This window comes from Aethina tumida, chromosome 5, assembly GCF_024364675.1.
Source record: "Aethina tumida isolate Nest 87 chromosome 5, icAetTumi1.1, whole genome shotgun sequence".
NCBI lineage: Eukaryota > Metazoa > Arthropoda > Insecta > Coleoptera > Nitidulidae > Aethina > Aethina tumida.
In genome coordinates this window covers 16,233,991-16,251,829 of record NC_065439.1, presented here as the reverse complement: position 1 = coordinate 16,251,829, position 17,839 = coordinate 16,233,991, and the positions used below count along the sequence as shown (strand labels likewise).

At 34.8% G+C, this 17,839-nt stretch overlaps 3 protein-coding genes across 3 annotated transcripts in view; 1 reads left to right on the top strand and 2 right to left on the bottom strand.

Moving 5' to 3' along the window:
* Positions 1 to 381: 381 nt before the first annotated feature.
* LOC109602355 (B-cell CLL/lymphoma 7 protein family member B) lies at positions 382 to 1,319 on the bottom strand. Its single transcript, XM_020018711.2, has 4 exons — positions 1,191 to 1,319; positions 997 to 1,132; positions 748 to 938; positions 382 to 689 (listed from the first exon to the last, which is right to left on the bottom strand). The coding sequence occupies exons 2-4, from the start codon at positions 1,083 to 1,085 to the stop codon at positions 571 to 573; spliced, it is 399 nt and encodes a 132-aa protein (XP_019874270.2). The 5' UTR covers positions 1,086 to 1,132; positions 1,191 to 1,319; the 3' UTR covers positions 382 to 570.
* Positions 1,320 to 1,649: 330 nt separating this feature from the next.
* Positions 1,650 to 4,210, top strand: LOC109602353 (mRNA-decapping enzyme 1A). The gene is made up of 2 exons (XM_020018708.2): positions 1,650 to 2,278; positions 2,740 to 4,210. Exons 1-2 carry the CDS (start codon positions 1,803 to 1,805, stop codon positions 3,431 to 3,433), a joined length of 1,170 nt encoding a protein of 389 aa, XP_019874267.2. The 5' UTR covers positions 1,650 to 1,802; the 3' UTR covers positions 3,434 to 4,210.
* Positions 4,211 to 4,302: 92 nt separating this feature from the next.
* LOC109602362 (uncharacterized) overlaps positions 4,303 to 17,839 on the bottom strand; it is a 35,741-nt gene continuing 22,204 nt past the window's right edge. The window contains exons 2-5 of the mRNA XM_020018721.2: positions 14,099 to 14,276; positions 6,179 to 6,330; positions 5,851 to 6,055; positions 4,303 to 5,191 (exon numbers count right to left, since the gene is read on the bottom strand). Of these exons, the coding sequence (XP_019874280.2) occupies positions 4,849 to 5,191; positions 5,851 to 6,055; positions 6,179 to 6,330; positions 14,099 to 14,276 (878 nt within the window). The 3' untranslated portion in view covers positions 4,303 to 4,848. The remainder of the gene's footprint in view (positions 5,192 to 5,850; positions 6,056 to 6,178; positions 6,331 to 14,098; positions 14,277 to 17,839) is intronic.

Sequence of the window (17,839 nt, the reverse complement as noted above, 5' to 3'; positions counted from 1 at the left end):
ACTACCGGAGTAGGCATATGTTCATTTATGATCGCAAAAAGTAGGTTAGGTTTTACAGCAAAATAAAATTTCAAATTGTTAAAGGCAATAAAAAATTAATTTGGTCATAATTGGCTCTACTTGATTGTTTTTCAATGTTTTTATGTTTTAATAAATTAATCTATTGGTTTGAGTAAGTTATAGCAGTTTATGGCAAAATAAAATTTGGAATCATAAGACACAATAAAGAATTGATTTGACCATAATTTGCTGTGTATTATTTATTATTTTTGAGTAATTTTGATTCATCAATAATATTGGTTTGGGCCAGTTAACTCATATAAATTATAATAAAATTATTATTACTATAAAATAATTAAAACGCATTATTGAATAAAGAACTTTTTAAATTCTTGTATTTTATTAAATTAAGAGTAATTATAATTTTTCAATTACAAAACTAAATATATACACAATGGACATGTACATAGTATAAGTCCACAACACAAATTGTAAGAAATAATGCATAAAAATCACTATTTAAAACATAGTGACCAAAATGTTGAATTATCCAGTATCTTAGCTATTCAATCAGTCTGTTTTCAATCTTTTCACAACCATTTCACTGCCCTGGGAATTTGAATCTTCAGAAAAATTCATATGCATGGAAAAGTCAGTGGCTCCTTGAGAATCACTTACAGTTGAAAAACCTGAAAACAAACAAAAAATTTCAAAACTATTCTCAACTCAAGAATAGCAAAAACTTACAGGTGTTTGAATCTTCAGCCATACTGAAGTTAGAATTTGAACTTGATGTGTCAACAGCACTTTTCCTTGTCAAGTTCTCCTTGTTCGAGTCTTTATGCTTAATGGCCTTTTTGCTAGATTCACTGTTTGCTATGGGAACCCACTTATAAATTTTCATGGTGGTATCGCCAATCGTTACCCATTTCTTCTCCCTAAAAATCGAAAAACATTAAACACACACACACAACGACTGGCCACAAACACACTTACCAGTGACGAACGCGATCAATCACGTTCATAACTTTTTTAATATCATCTTTAGCCCTGGAACGGGTCTCGGCACGTATAGATCGCGACATTGTCCAATGTTTGTGTCTGTTACAATCTCCCGAAACGTCCTATTTACCTTTGAATATAAAAATTATTTAATGGTCACAACACGACGCCATATTACTGCATTACACCTGCCCAATTCCAGAGTGTTATTTGGGTTGCCTAGCAAGGATATCATCAGCACATCACAGCACACCGATTTAAATACAAAAGTAGTCTGCAAATATACTTTAGCTTTGCCAATTAATTAATATTATTTCTTATGATCTGGAATCAAATATTTTAGTACAAATCTAGTTGCTACATCTATTGATATAAATTCAAAGTGTGCTGTGTGATAAACAAAATTCTACCTGTGACGTCACTTAGATACAACAATTCGAATTAAAAGTATTAAGTTTTGTAATGTTATTTACCGGAAAGTTTATTAAAGTACCATTAAAATTAACAACATGGAATTAAGTGCATGGTTATCAATTTAAGTTTATTACAAGTAAAACCTGCATTAGGGTCCGTTAATTCGTTAGGTATCGACTGAGAGTTCGGATTTAAGAAATCTGTTTAGGTAAGTTGTGCATATAACTGACAGTGGCATTTTCTTTGACAGTTACTCGGGCATAGTAAACGAAAGAAAGTGGTACTAATAAAAACGCGTTCATAAAAATCGTTCCGCGTGTTAAAAGTAACGTAAAAGTGTTGCGGCCCACACACACCTAAAACGTCATAGTATTATCCAATCAGTCATGGCGAAAGCTCAATCAGACGATAAAATCGACATGGCCGACATTATGGAACTGATACAGATGAGCATGGGCTCGATAAAAAAGATCGACCCGTATGTTAAAGAGGTCCAATCGGCTGCCACGCAAGTCGCCTTGTACAAATTCAACGTCACCTTAAACGAATGGGAGAGGTGCGACACGGAAGGCGCGATGTTTGTTTACAGCCGGTACGGCGAACCGTACCACAGCATCATGATCATGAACAGAATGAACTCGGTAAACGTGCTGGAGCCTATTGTCAAGGATTTTGAGTACCAGATGCAAATACCGTTCTTGCTCTACAAAAATTCAAAAAAAGAGATTTATGGTGTGTGGTTTTTCAACAGGCAGGAGTGTATCACAGCCACGTATCGGATTGAGAAAATCATGGAGAAACTGAGGGGGAAGACTGGAGAAACCTCGAGCACTAAAAAGGAGAATGGTGTGGATATTTTCAGGTAGTCAATTTGTACTGTCCGAGTCAACTTTGTATCATCATTCATATCTGGTTATGGCTTAAGTAACAGTTGTTAGTTTTTTACTATAATTATTAGTTTTCGTTATTTGAACCAAAATTTGTTATTTCATTATTGTATTAAGTCCTGGTATTTTTTTTTCTAATGTGAACAGTTTTTTTTTTCAAATAAAAAACTTACCATTAAAATATATATTGTCATATTAAATAACTAATGTCTAAATTGGAGTGGAAGAAAAATGTACAGTGTGTCCCCTCAGGTATATTTTGACTGTTCTTCATATTCCAGACAATGTTTTGAAGCCACATTTTAACAGAAAATTGATGAATTAGCAATTTTGGTTTGATTTGAACAATACAAATGCGACTCAACATTTTTTTTAACATTAATTTTCGTGTTCTGTGCATCCATTACCACAATAAACAATGAATTAACCATTGCAGCATGCTGACAAAGGCCCAGGAAGACTTCAACAAGACACCGACGAAACAGACCTCAGTTCCCTCGTTCTCGTCGACGCCCCGCGTTCCGGATGTCACATCGAAAAGCGTGATGGACTTCTTCGCGAAGGCCAGCACGAAATCGAACGGTTCGGGACCGGTCGCCACCAAACAGAACGTCCTCCAACGTCTCATGTCGAACCCCGCACACAGCGTCGAGCACATCGAGAAGCAGCAACGGTCGGTGACGCCGCAGGACCAGCCCAACCTGCGACAGGAGCCGTTCCCCGCGGACCGGAGGAGCGTGCCGATCTCGTTTCCGGGGGACAAGAAACTGGAAGATAGTCTGAGGGTGGAGGACGCGTCCGTCATACAGCCGAGCGTGTCGCCGTTGATGAGTCTGATACAAAACGCGTCGTCCGTGTCCGACGACACCGACAAGTCGTTCGACAAGTTACAGAAGCCGCAACTGATGACGCCGATGATGTTCCAAACAGCCACGAAGGACTCGACGGAAGGGGCCAGCAGTCTGGTGGACGACAGACAGGACCACGTGGACCTGTTGACGGAAAATCAACTCGCCCAGGCGTTGATCTACTTGCTGAAGCACGATTCGAATTTCACGAAACAGATCCACGAGGCGTACGTCAGTTCGCTGATGGAGAGTCTAAAGTTGAGCAACAAGACAAAGATTTAATTTTCTTGCTGGCGCGTTTGTTATCTCACGGGGTTCGCTTATTGAATTCCGGGCGTTCCCGCAAGGATTTTGAATGTGATATGTTTACAATTAAGTGACCTAAATCTTTAGAGTAATTTGACCTGGTGGTCTATTAAATGTATGTTACTGTAGGATTTCAATATCAAATTTCTTGTCTTGTCTTTTTTCCTTTATACATTGTAAAAAGATGAGGAATGTTGATTCGATTGTATATACATACTACTGTTGAACTTTTTTCTCAAATGGTACAGTACAGGCAGCTGTACGTATTTATATATTTATTACAAAAATTGACAATAGTCTCCAAGCTATTTAATAAGGTATTACATTGACTGAAGTGAGAAAATTATGTTTTTTTAAGTGTACCAGCACAAGGTATTCTGTAGATTTTATTTTTGTACATATTTTTGTGTCAGTCATGTATAAAATTGTGATGTAAGTTATCAATTAACATCTACAATTGACGTTAATCTTAAATATGCTACAAATATAATGCTATACAATGTATACACACAATGCTGTAATAAGGTAGAACCTGTTATACACATTATTTTTGATATCATAATTTAGAAGCCCAAAAATGTTGTCAACTCTTGTCTCAATTAATTGAATTTTTGAATTTGCGCAAACAAAAGAACACAATTGTATTGTGACAATTTAATATAATTGTGGTCTTTGTGTACTAATTTTATCAATTTTACTTATAATGTTTTTATTTATTTGAAAAAGACAGTAAAGCTCATAGTGATATTTTTATTGTTTGTTTTATTTTGTAAATATGCAGCTTATGCCACTTTTGTAAAACTTTGTTTTGATCCATATACGCCGGATTAAATAAAAATGCTGACTTCATAATTTTCTTTTATTACAATAGGCATAAATTTTTACAAAAAATATCATATAAATACATAATACAACAATAAATAAGCAATTTACAGGAAATATACTATAGTACAATTTACAATATTTACACAGTACTATAAGTTTTGAGCAGTCCATTATTATTATTATTGTCAATTTGTTAGTAAACATCACATTTCTATTCATTTATTATCCTTAAATACGAAACATATTGAATACATTTCAATGGTAATACACATACAATATATATTACAAAAAGTGCAGCAACCAAACAAGTCGCATTGCAAAATCAGAAACTCATTAACGTACCAAACGAGTGTATTATAACCAGTCTTTAACTCCAACATAAACTGTCGACACACAAAACCGCAAGTGATTAATAAAAACCTGAGATTACGAATCCAAAAAACAAATCAGTCTAAATTTCGGGGATTGGCAGCACGTCGTGCTTTTCACAGCCGGTACAAAACGGAACACCGAAACGCTTTTAAGTACACGTACAAATTTTGGCACGCCCATCACTCATCTCGACCTTACAACTTCGCGAACTTATCCCCGTTCATTTTCTTGGCGATGTTCACCTCGGGAAAATGATCGGTGTTCTTCTCCAAATAGTCGCATACGTTCTCGTTCTGGATCAGATTGAGTTTGGCGTTCGTCTCGTTCTTGTCGCCATACACCTCGTTCTGTAGCAGGAGTGGTGCGTGGATTTGACGGTGGGGTTCCTCGTTCTGGTGCAGGAACAGGAGGTTGTGGTGGTGGTCGGTCGGGTGCGGTTTAGCCAGCAGGTTGTCGTACGTGCGGTCATAGCACTCCGGGTACTTCTCGCAGGAGTTTTTGCTCTGCGACGGGAGGTGATGGATGTACAATGCGGGGCTGCAATAAATCGGTCATTATATTAGTTTTGTTGGTGTAAGTTTAACCCATTAATTAAGAAACACCTCATATATTAAATTAAAATACTAATAAAATTATTAGTATAATTACAAATGTTCATGTATTGGTAATTGGTTAAACTGAGTTGATCAAAAAATTTTTAGATAGTTCAAACTAGTTTGATTATTCACTAGAATATATCAGAAATCTTCCATTCAGAATTTCTATTACATTTTGTATATTCTTGATTTTTTATTTCACTGAGTCGAATATTTTAAATTTAAATATCTCGAAACGGTCACTCTAAAAAATTTATAAGGTATACTTTTTCTAGACTACATACACAATTTTTATATAAAACATATTTCATGAATTAAAAAAAAATACGCCACGAGGTACCTCCCCTTTATGAAATTTTGTTCAAAGGGACTCATTTATATAAAAGGTAGATGAAAAAAAAAAAAAAAATAAAATATTAAATTTAATCCCTCGTATTTCTGTTATTAGTAATTTCTCAATGGGGCAACATAAATATATGGTACAATTAGTTAAAAAACATTGTAAATTAAATTATAAAACTAAGGGAATGTTAACACAAGCCTCTAAGTTGATAAATATCTTTTAAACTTAGTTAAGTTTGTCGAAGAATAAGTACTTACCCGAGTTTGTGACTGGGAGAGTTCTCGTTCTCGCTCTTGAGTATCTTTACGGCGAGGGCGATCAAGACGAAGAGAATGACGGCCCCACAAATAGGCACAGCAATTGTGGCAGCCCTAAACCACACCTCTGAGTTAGAGTACAGCAAAGTCTCCTGGTGTCCTGTCACTTGTCTTGGATCGTTGCTGCTGTCCTCTAAAATATGTCCTGTAACATCGAATTAGTTATTGCAAATTCCATTCGGTGGAAAACAAATTGATCTACATCAATTGGCGATCGATTAAGTCGACCAATCGACTGCGTGTCTAATAAATCCGTTCGAACACTTACCGAATAAGGTGCTGTTGAGAATGTTCTTCGTTTGTGGGTTTTCTACGTGATTGCACATATCGTGTCTGCAGCAAACGAATAGGGATTTGGGATGTTTGAATTTGTACGGCTTCGAGTTCTCATAGTGGTTATCGCATCTCGCCTTTTGATCTCTGCAATTAAGAAAATAGATTGTGAAACTATTGTTGTGACTTCTGGTAAATGTGTTAAAATGAGATTATTAATTATCGAACTGGCACAAGCATAAATAATACATAATGGGTATTGATTAGCGTGCGCCTGAATAAATTAATTTTAATAACAATCTACTGCATAAATTACTCGTTCTATTTATAGATTATTGGAATTATTAAATCGCCGATAAATCATGGCAATAAGAAGCAATTACTGTTCTGCGACACGAGGAAAATAACAGTTATAGATAATGCCAAGTTAATTAACATGTTTTCATCAATCACCAGAAGAAGTTTTCGCAGTGTCCGCACTAAATCCGTGTCCATTATTACTGTAAAACGCATTTCATAAATAACGCCCGGTTTTTCATCCCGGATTGAAAAACAGTTCCCAACATAACGGCTTACGTTCCGACTGTTTGTTTTTGATTAGAATAATTCAACGGCGAGCGGAATCGTACGGAACAGTCGACAACCTGTTGCGAATGCTGTCGTTGCATGTTTGACCTCTTGGATGAGGAGCGTGAAAAAATTGTTAAACTTTTCCTCGCCGATCACCTTGAAGCCGGAGATAATGCACCGCGGCTTTCACCGCGGCGTTAATTAACGTCTAAAAACGCGCATCTCACAACATTTAATTGTCGGGAAGATGAAGTCCCTCGACAATTACGTAAGAACATAATTATACCGTACGAATGGCGTTCTTTGCGTCAATTAAAAACATCGTTTTTCGACCGATTTCGTGACGGTACAGTTACCGATGCCGGACGACGCTCTTTGGGGGGACACGACCGCATTGAAATTGAAATTTATTCGTATCGCATTGATTTGCCGTCTCATTACGAATGCATTCGGAATATGTGTAATAAAATTAATGCCCGGCTGAATTATCATATTACGGGTTATGGCAACCGGCTGGTTTTTCGATGGAACAAGAATTTCTGCAGAGGAACGTTTTTCTGGGAAACAATCACATGACGGCGGTTAATTAGCGGCTGGTTTTACGACGGGGGCATTAAAGCGGAGTCCTCGCGAAAATTTAACGACGCACAACGACGTTCGCAGCGGCACTTCCTTCGTCCGAGCCCACTTAATTAGTTTCTTTTTGCGCTTTCGGCTCGTCCGCTATTCGACTGAAGAAACGTTAGAAATGTATGCGTTTTTTCTCTCCGCGGGTTTACTGCTTGCAGTAAAAATGTTAAATAAACAGAATGGGCCAGTCATCGTAAATATCATGTGTTGTGTACTGTATAGAGGATGTTGTAGTTTTTGTAAAAAATATTCTTTAATAAGTAGTTAGACTTATTTAACTGTTAATTTTCTACTACTACTTGCTTCTCTCATTCATTCTTTGCGACGTTGAATTATGTACAATTTTATTTACAGCCTATGAGTTTTACTGTGACAAAAGTGAAAAATAGCACACCAGTTAGTTAACGTTAATTAGGAAATGCATCCTTTAATTAAATGATAAATAATTTAAACATCTTTAAACAAAATTGTTATTATTTGGTTGAATACCCTTTGTTCATTATAACCTTCTGTAAACGGTGAGGCAATGACTCAATTAATTAATAGCCACAATTTATCTAAATTTGATGTTTTCCGGTGTTTTAATCGAGATTACACGTCAGTTTTCAATTGTGTTTGGATCTGGACTTTACGCTGGCCAATGAAGAATCGTAACATTTTTATCTTTTAACAATTTTGGATGCATCTAATTGGTACATTAGCATTGGCAAATGGTTCCATTACATCTCTCATGATGTCTCTTTATACGAAACGGTCTATTTTACTAATAATTTTTGTAATGGTCCTATAACATGCCAACAAAAGGTCATTTTTCAAAGTATCTTAGCAAAATTTTTTGCTATTTCTCTAACCACCACTGTACACGCATATTTGCGACTGCTGGAATGAACCCTCACGTAAAACAATCTAAGAGCAAACCGTGTTAATGTCCAGTTCCATCGGACAATGGCCGACGAAGAACAAAGCACCAACGAGACACCGAAACCTAAATTCCCACCGACAAAAACAATACGCACGCCTCGTTTCGTACGATTCGCGCCGGTTACGTAAGGAACAAAACCGAAGGAGAAAAAAAAATAGCATTTCGTATCGGCCGTACAAATCTCCGCGTCCCACTTTGCGACAGGTTCGGCGACTCGGAGCCGCCGCCGGACTTTTGCACCTGTGCCAGACGCACGGTCCGTTCTTACGAGTGAACCGGCGAAAAAATGCATTAAAATAACTTTTTCTGCGTCCATCCGTTGTGTATGTCTCCGGCGCTTTTAGTTGGCAGTAAAAGCTTATTGGGTTTTTTAGTCACGGGCTTGAGTTACCTTCAAGTTACTTGTCAACGGTGTGACAGCATCGTTAAGTTTTAATATCCCCATGTACTTTTGGTTGTGGCAAAATTGTAAAAAGCAAGATAAATTATTTACGAGACAGTGAGTGGCGTTTGCCGCCAGAAGGCTAATCAAGTTTTGACGCCCCTACTGATCTCTTAAATTCGATATTCTAGTTGACAATCATATTAATTACATTAATACGTTCCCCTTACATCAGCATTTTCCCATTATTGGTATGAATATAAACCAGAGCGTCGTTGTGTCAGTTTCCGGATTATTTTTACATCCCACAATTTAGTGAAAATTGAACAAGATATAGTTTGTAGGTATATTTCTGAGCTAAGAAAAACTCAAAGAAGTACTTAATTATAAGGTGGAAAAGGATTGGTTTTTTATTATTTTTTAAATCAATAGAAACCTTATCTCTATTAAATTATCTGTTAACAATCCAGTTGATGATGACAAATAAGTTACAAGTTTACAACTATAGACAATATCATTAAAACAAATTTTACGGTAAAATTTTAATAAAAAAATAAAAGGGTTTTGCTAATCTAATAATCAGTGTTGTGACTCCTAACTACAATGCAAGTATGAATTCGACGCTGCTTTCTATTAAATTATTAATATCTTCTTGAGGAATTCTTCTAAAGCTGTCGGTATAAGTTGTTCTGTGTTGACAGGGATATTTTTGAGATTTAATTCTTCTTTTAACGTTGTCCCATAAGTGCTCAATGGGATTAAGATCCGGCGAACAAGAAGGCCTATTTGAGTCACATCTTCCATTTACAAACAACTTTTGGCAACTCTGCTGGTATACGAAGAAACATTATACTGTATAAATTGGAAAGAATAATTGAAAGCATCTCTTCAGAAGCTTACTACAGATTATAGCACTAAATCACCTGTAGCTTGCACAAGATGCCTTTGAAGCTCGGGATGGGATGTTGTGGGATTTCTTTTTGCTAATTCAGCTAAAACACGGTTCTGGCCTTCTGGGGTGACACTTCCATAACTTTTCGAAACTGCTAACTAACCCCACATAAAGCATGCCACCCCCCAGAATCTGCCACCCTAGTCTCCAGCCCACTCTGCCTGCTAACAAATCCGCCACTGGAAACAAGGAATAGCTAAATGCGTTTTTCCTGAAATACCTGCAGTCGTAGATTAGCATGTGCCCGGTGGGGCAGTACACTTCCCCGAACGGCCCGCACGACCAGACGGACAAAAACCGCAGCCGCAGAATAATTAAATAATTAATGGGAAAACGACGCGTGTGTCTCTTTTGTCTCCGGTCAGGATTCGTTTGGCCGATGCCGCCGTTTACGTGATTCGTTTTTGCCGGCCGATTCTCGTTACCCGAGGGGGGCGACTTCGACGCACGATTAGACGTGAAGCGGGCAAAACAAAAAGCAAGCAACAACGGCATAAATAAATAAATTTTAACCGGCCGATTAACATAAATTTGCATCCGCGAAACTAGTTCTTAATTCGCGTGACGCCGTAAAAGGACGCACGGTTGTGGTTTTAATGTGTACTTATGCTTAAAGACGGGCGTAAAGTTGAAACGAACCCCCGTCGCGAATATACAGGTTCGAACCACTGGAATTTTCCCTCGTGGAACCGGTGCGAACGCAGCTTGGTTTATTTTTTGCTGGTTTTAATTAAATTTTATTATTTTATGGGGAATTAAAACATGTACTGCTATTCTGCGATTGCTAGAAGTTTCCTGTAAATTTATAAATCGATAACTAATAAATAGTAGGCTGTGCACCCAGAACACTCAGCTTAGAAGGCTGTGCACAAGATTAACATTGTTGGGTTACATTTGAACTACCAAGAACAACTTCAGATCTATTTACTAACATATTTGTTTTATAATTTATAGGTTAAGGTAGCGTTTGTTATGGTTTATAACATGAACATGAAAAATTAAACGCAACGTTCTACGTATATTATATCCTTTGTGGCTTGAGCTATTAAAAATGTTTGCCTTCAAAGAAAACAAATTATAATAAGGTTAAATAATTTGCATAATTATTACTTTCAGTGGTTAACTATAATAGACCATTTATTTTATGGAATCTATTAAACATTTTGTGGTAATTTATTTGCACATTGTGTCCGAAATTCGTAAAAATCTCCAAACTACTGTTATTAAATAAAACCGTAGTGTACTCCGGACATTAATTATCGGTCGTCGAAAAAACGTGGCGGTGAAACCAGCTTTCGGCGTCGTACACAACAACAGGTGAGTGAGTAGCGGTTTTTAATACATGTGCATCTGCCTGTTGGAAAAATTTTCGTACCGTGCACAGCCGCACCTCCTTTTTGTTTACAGCAACAACAACAACAACGGTCGACCAGTTTTCTAATAAACTGCAGTTAACGGTACGGTTTTATGCGTCCTGCGAAACGCGCCGTTGGAAATTATTTCAGCATAATAATCGTTCATCCCGCGCGGAAGAGGAAATACGGTACTTTGCGAACAAAACGACGTCCAACCTTTGCTTTTGTTAGTAGAGGAAAACTGTTTGGTATTTTACGTGAACGTAACAGTTACAAATAATCTTTACATAAATTTATATAAATCTGTAATCAATGTAATGTCCATCGATCAAACAGAGGTCAGCTTAAATGGTATAAAACATTAGTCAAATCATTAGTCACAACAGAAATAAGATCCCAGCAAAAAAAAGGTCAACCAGAGTTGCTTGGAATCTAAGGTATTCTTTCACATTGCTATTTTAGTATTTTGACAAGTAATGTTAATATTGAGAAAATAAACTCATGTTAAAAAGTTAAATACTTTTTTGTTAGTTTATCCTGTAATTTTTTTTTTTATTTAAGGTAAATGAAAAAATAGAATTTTATTTTTCATTTTTTATCCTAGCAAAACATCAAGACACATCACAGAAGAAATTTCAACACAATTTAATCTAGAGTAGCAGAACAATGAGAGATCACCTTATTGATGCGGGACTACATGGCCGAGGTGCAGTTAGAAAACCACTGCTATCAAAGGAAAACAGATTGTCTCGACTGGCATTTCCAAAATCCCACTTGTCATGGACTTAGGAAATATGGAACAAATTTGTTCACCCACCCTTTTTAACAGAACATCCAAAAAAGATATTTGGTTCTTCTTTTCCAATTCCATTTTGAATTTAATGTATAAAATGTTTTAATCGTTCTTTACTTATAAAAATACAAGACTACAGTTTCATTAGCTAGTCCGGGACCGTTTTATCACATACACACACTTATACATTTATCTCAGTCATTAGTGTATGAGAATGATCTATAGGACAACAAAAAATACAATTTTAATTAATTCGAACCGTTGGTCGACCTCGCATCTTGCACGGCCTAATTTAAGTACAATGCAAATCTCGTGCGGTATTTTCGGCGCGTGTGTGTGTTTGTGCGGATGGGCGTCGCGACGACGCTAAAACACAATGGGGGGAAAAGTGGCGCCTGCCGTCCCGGCACCGCCGACTGAAAAAACACGTGAATCATCGGCCAAACAACAATTATTGAAACCTGCTGTTTGCACTTTATCATGAATAATTAACGATTGCCATTGCGATTTACATTTATTAGTCATGGAGGAACGGAATAAATGTGTTACATCTAGTTGGCGCAGCGGCGAAAAAATGTTTGGCATTGAGACATTTGAAAGTGGGCACAACGTAATCGATTGCAATTAAAAAAAAAACCACTTGATTACAACCAGATCTTATCTGTACACAATATTCAACACGTTCCGATCTGAAACACAGTTACACGATTATAATATTCAAAACGATCCCTGTTGTTGTTGTACCGCAAACTGTACACAAAAAAATTAAGGCTGGAATCAATTAATGATCTGGAATTTCGATAATTAATGATTAATTGCAGTCAGTCGTTGAACGACGGACGCTGGGAACATTCCGACGAAACGTGTGCCAAATATATGCGGTGTAATTTCGCCTTGACATATTTGATACGAACGGAAGAATATCGAATATTTATGCGGTTTGCTGACAAATGAAACAACGTACATACCATATAAATAGTTTCTGTACCCGATTAACTGTGGTCGATAATCCGACAATGGAAGTGAACGGCGCCCGACGACCGATAAAAACGGTGTTGTTAATCATTCATTATTCGCCGCGTCTTTTTTAACTTTCGACCGCACTAATTTTATGCATCGTTAAAACGTCATTTGCATATCAACTTTCGGCGCGACAATCAAAAGCAAAAAGATGTAATACTATACATACACAAAAGGTTAAAGTAATTAAAAAAATCATGATATTATTTTTAAGATAATATTGAGAACTGGCAAAGTAATATACGTTTTTGGTTCGTTACTTCTATAAGTTGAATTTTTGATAATTCGAAGCAAATTGGTTGGCGTTGTTCCTCAGGGTAAAAATAATGATTATTTTTATTTGATAACGTCAATCAATATCAATATCTTGATAACTTGAACTAAATATTTGATACAATCTTCAATAAGTTGATTTTCTCCTATTTCAGGTAAACTGAAGTTTTTCCTTTCCGATCAGACCAATTATCGATTGATTAGAATAATATCGGGTAATTGTTTAGAATTACAGCTCCACCTATTTTTTATTTCATAAAAAAAAATCCCAAAATTGAGCTATCGACAATTTTTTTCGCATTAAAAAGTATGTTTTAACCGAGTAAAAAAAAATTATATATTTATTAGGAAAAAATTAATTTTAAATTTGAAAAAATATCGATCTTGTCAACGTAATTTTTCAATATTTTATGAATTTTTGAAAATCTTATGTGTGAAAATGTATGTGTCGACAAAGCTATTCTTGAACTTTACATAATATAACATAATAATAATAATAATATTGATTGCATTACATGTGTTATAGGTATTTTATTTAATAACATGAAATCTCTAATTTTTTTAACTGTAGTTACAATATACAGATTGATTCAGCTAATTTAACCATTAGAAGCTTATGGTGAATGGAAAAGGGTATTAATTTGAAATTTTTATAACAATTTTAACTTAGCTTGCACTCTATTTGTTATTTTCAATTGAAGACCCTATATATTTTTGGCTTTTTAAATTCCACATGTAATATCAAATAAAATGGCTGTATCATGTCTTATACTTAAACCCAATAATTTCTGAGTTAATAGTTTTTCAAAAATTTTGATGGTCTAACTAAAATGTTCCTAGAGCCACCAATTTGATCTTGGAAAGTTTATTTGTTGCATTCACATTAACCAAGCATCATCCTATAAGAAGCCATTATTAGTACGCCCAAATTTTATACAGAGTGTTCATTATTTACGTTTAATTTTGTGTAAATAATAAAATAGAAATAAATTTTATAGATAAGTTTGTTTTCACTTACATTTCAGGTAGTAACTCCACGCAGCCGTGTCGTCCTCTGTAAACCGTCGAACGACCGGAGGACGATGATGAGGAGGCGGAATGGTCCAGGAGATCTGAGAAACAGCCACCACCCCTGGACTTGCACATGTAACCTGTTGAGACGCAGGCGGGCAAATTGCAGTAACAACGAACATAATCTGAAAATAAAATAAATTAGTACTGATTAAATTCTTAGTAAAACATCAAAAATAATAATTGACTACATACAAATATATTTGAATTTCCAATCAAATTTTATGTTTAAGTCATACCAGACAATAATTATACTTTAAATTTAACAGTCATGTTTGTATCCATTACAAAGTAGTTTTTTATACACAATCATACTTTAAAAAATAATCATTAACGTTGAGAAGTTTTTTTCGCATCCTGCACGCTATCAGAAAGCGCCACTTTAAATAACATTAAAAGACCAAAGCACGGTTGCGTTTAATGGAGCCTCTTAATCAGAGCGGATACTTCAGCGTTCGTGTCTGTGCCAAAACGGGCGCATAAACTAGATTCAAATGGTTCTGTTGCGGACATTGTTGCGCACATTTCTATTATTTCACTTTGATTTGCTCGGATTTGGCGTCGAGATTGTCGGACTGTTTGTTTTCTACGTCTTCGAATCGTGGGGGTGTTTATGGGTTGAGGGAATTGTTACTCTGTCGGGTTCCGACTGGGTTTGGAAATTGCGAATGATTGATTGTAATTCGCGAAGGTCGTTAAACGTTGAGATTAGAAGTATGGTGTGTTTGTGTGTTTGATGGCATTTAAGATTCTTGTTAAGTAAATGTTTGTAGTAAAGGCGAGAACTAAGAGGTTTTGTTTGGGATGAGTATAAACACTTTTTCCTTTGGATTCTGGAAACTATACTTATTCACGAACATTTACGTAAGCTGTTTGATTTTTTGATGTTTGTAAATATTTTAAACGGTGGCGTTTATAATTGTGAATCTATTTATTGTGCATTTTACACATCTTTGTAAACTGATAACAACTGATAACAATTATGTTTGAGTGCACTTGAGTAAATTTTTATAAATTGCCATATTTGCTGCTCAACAATAAAATATAACTTTTGATTAAAATATAACAATCCAAAAGGAGCATTTAAGAAAATTGCCATAAATTGTTTTATTTTCTTCTCATCAATAACATATATAATGTTCGATAATAAAAATAATAATTTATAAGAACCTGCAAAAATTAATTTAAATTTATTTATTTTTATGTGAAAATGTTTATAAAAATTTTTGAAACACATACTACATATATACTGTGTCTTTCTCAGAATGTTGTCAATTTAACATAGACACTGTTCACTAATTTTTCAAAAGAATGTATGGTGTTGATATCTCAGTTAAAAGGTATTTTAATTATCTATTTAATGTTATTTTGATGACTAAAATCGCATAATTAGTTACTTAGTTAACAGCGATTCATTTAATAAAGTAATATTAATTAGATAAGAAAACACATAATAGGAAAATTTCATTTGTTTGTTACAAAAATTTAACAAAATCTGCTCCTTACTTGTGAATATTTGGTATTTATTGTACATTTTTTCACATATTTGTATGTTGATAACAACAGATAACAGTTATGTTGGAGTGCATTTCAGGAAATTGTCTTATTTACTACTCATCAATAAAATATTACATAATTTTTGCTAATAATTATAAAAATCCAGCAGAAACCATTGCAAAAGTTCATTAATAGTCAATAATATTTATTCAATTTTTAATTGGCTAATTAAATGTAGAAAGCATAATACAAGTCAATTTTCTAGTAACTTTTTATTAATTTTGTTTATACCAACTAATAAGGAAAGTTAGTTTACAAACATATACTGTGTGTAAAACAGATAGATAAGGAAATATTAGATAATAATATTAGACAAGAATGGTTTTCTTTAATAAATATTTAAATAAACACTTGAAATAGTCTGGAATGAAAAGATATTTCCCATTTTCTTACACAATAAGCAGTAAAATGTACAATAAACAATTCAGACATACATGCTTAAGAAAACTGACTATTTAACACCTCAAGAAAAGATTGAAAAGCAAGAAAATCCTCTATTTTTTTTAACTTCCGTCACAGAAAGAATTGGTTTATGAATTGGTTATGATTTTTGCCGTTTGGGACTGACGAGAAAATGGAAAAACGAGATGAGGAGGACCTTCCTGTTAAAATTAAGGAGTATTTTTTAAAGATGTCTAGAAATCAAATTTTCAGCGTCGAAAATTAAAAAAATACTGGATTTTTATCTAATCTAACAGAAACTGCCGCAAAAAATTAATTAAGAGTTGCTCAACAGCATTTTAGACATTAAACCCTAACGAACTAATAAAGCTGAGTTTGTTTATATGGTTTTCGATGCTCAGTTTTTTTTAAGTAAATATTTAAAAACACGGGCTCCACTTATATATTTTTAGACGCAGTCCGACGACTTCCTAAATTAATCAAACATTCGTGCGTTTCGCGTTTCACAGACGTTCCATCCATTAGTTCCGCCACTGTTTGTCAGTCGAAACAGTGCGTGTGTGCGTTTATTGCTACCGGGGTCGTTGTGTACAATAAACATCCTGGTGGTGCGGCGTTCGTCAAGTGGGGCCCAGGCGCCAGACGTGTCTGGCCTCGAGTGGGCCCGAAACGCACCACTTTGTGCCGCCCAAACAGATCCCTTATCTGTCCGTCTCTCTTTCGCCGTTTTTCACTGCATCCGCCGTGACCGGGGCCTCGTCTACGACGATGGGCAAATATAATATAATGTTCGACCGTGGAAGAACTATCCAAATAAAAATTATGTTGGGCACAAAAATTTCTCGTTTTAGGTAATAAATGGTCTACGTTCTTTTCGGGGTTTTATAGATTATGTGATTCATTTAATTGATTCATTAGATAGATATTTATGCAGTACTTAAAGTGATGACAATCTAAAATTTTGATTGTAGTCACATTTTGCTGTCTATAAATAATATGACGTTTTTAAAATCTGCGTAAAATTCTGAACCTATTTAAGACAGTCACTTTCTATGAAAAATTAAATGAAAATTATATGGTATTAGTCATAATTGGAGATATTCTATAAATAATTAATAATTGCTCTTGAGTATAAATATTTTTATATAAAGCATTACTTAGAACTTATATTTATGTATTTATTTACATTCAGTGTAATTTGCTTTTTAAAATTTTAATCTATATATGGATATACTTGAAGTAACAAATTAAGAAACTTTTATTAATTAATATGCAACATTAAAACAACAATCTAGAAATTTAAACTAATAAAATATATCTGGGACATTCTTGGGAGATTTTTTAAGGAACCATCCTAACTATCCGAGTAACTTGGGGGATGTGGAGTGTCTTCTACTTCAAATTTAGGAGAATTTGTACTAAAATGAAATTCGAACCCAGATTTTGAGTATGAACAGAAGATGTGAGGCTGTCATTCGTAATAGAGGTGAAATACCCCATATTAAGTTCAAATTTTTATTTTTTATACACATCAAATATTATTAATTTGTAATTTTTTTAGAGAAACAATATTTTTTAAGATCATTTGTAACAACTATAAATAAAAATCTATAAATATGCAAAGAGTATAAACGTTAATTTATGCCGTTTTCAGAAAATATTAATAATAATCAATTATTATTGGTATGGTACGTAAATTTCTTAGAACAGTGTATATTGTGAAACAGTA

Bases quoted from the DNA above. Each gene is read 5' to 3' on its own strand.
- LOC109602355 (XM_020018711.2), bottom strand. From the start codon at position 1,085: ATGTCGCGATCTATACGTGCCGAGACCCGTTCCAGGGCTAAAGATGAT. The intron at 939-996 runs GTAAGTGTGTTT...TTCGATTTTTAG, and splicing joins ATTGATCGCGTTCGTCACTG to GGAGAAGAAATGGGTAACGA. The intron at 690-747 runs GTAAGTTTTTGC...GTTTGTTTTCAG, and splicing joins GGCTGAAGATTCAAACACCT to GTTTTTCAACTGTAAGTGAT.
- LOC109602353 (XM_020018708.2), top strand. From the start codon at position 1,803: ATGGCGAAAGCTCAATCAGACGATAAAATCGACATGGCCGACATTATG. The intron at 2,279-2,739 runs GTAGTCAATTTG...TAACCATTGCAG, and splicing joins AATGGTGTGGATATTTTCAG to CATGCTGACAAAGGCCCAGG.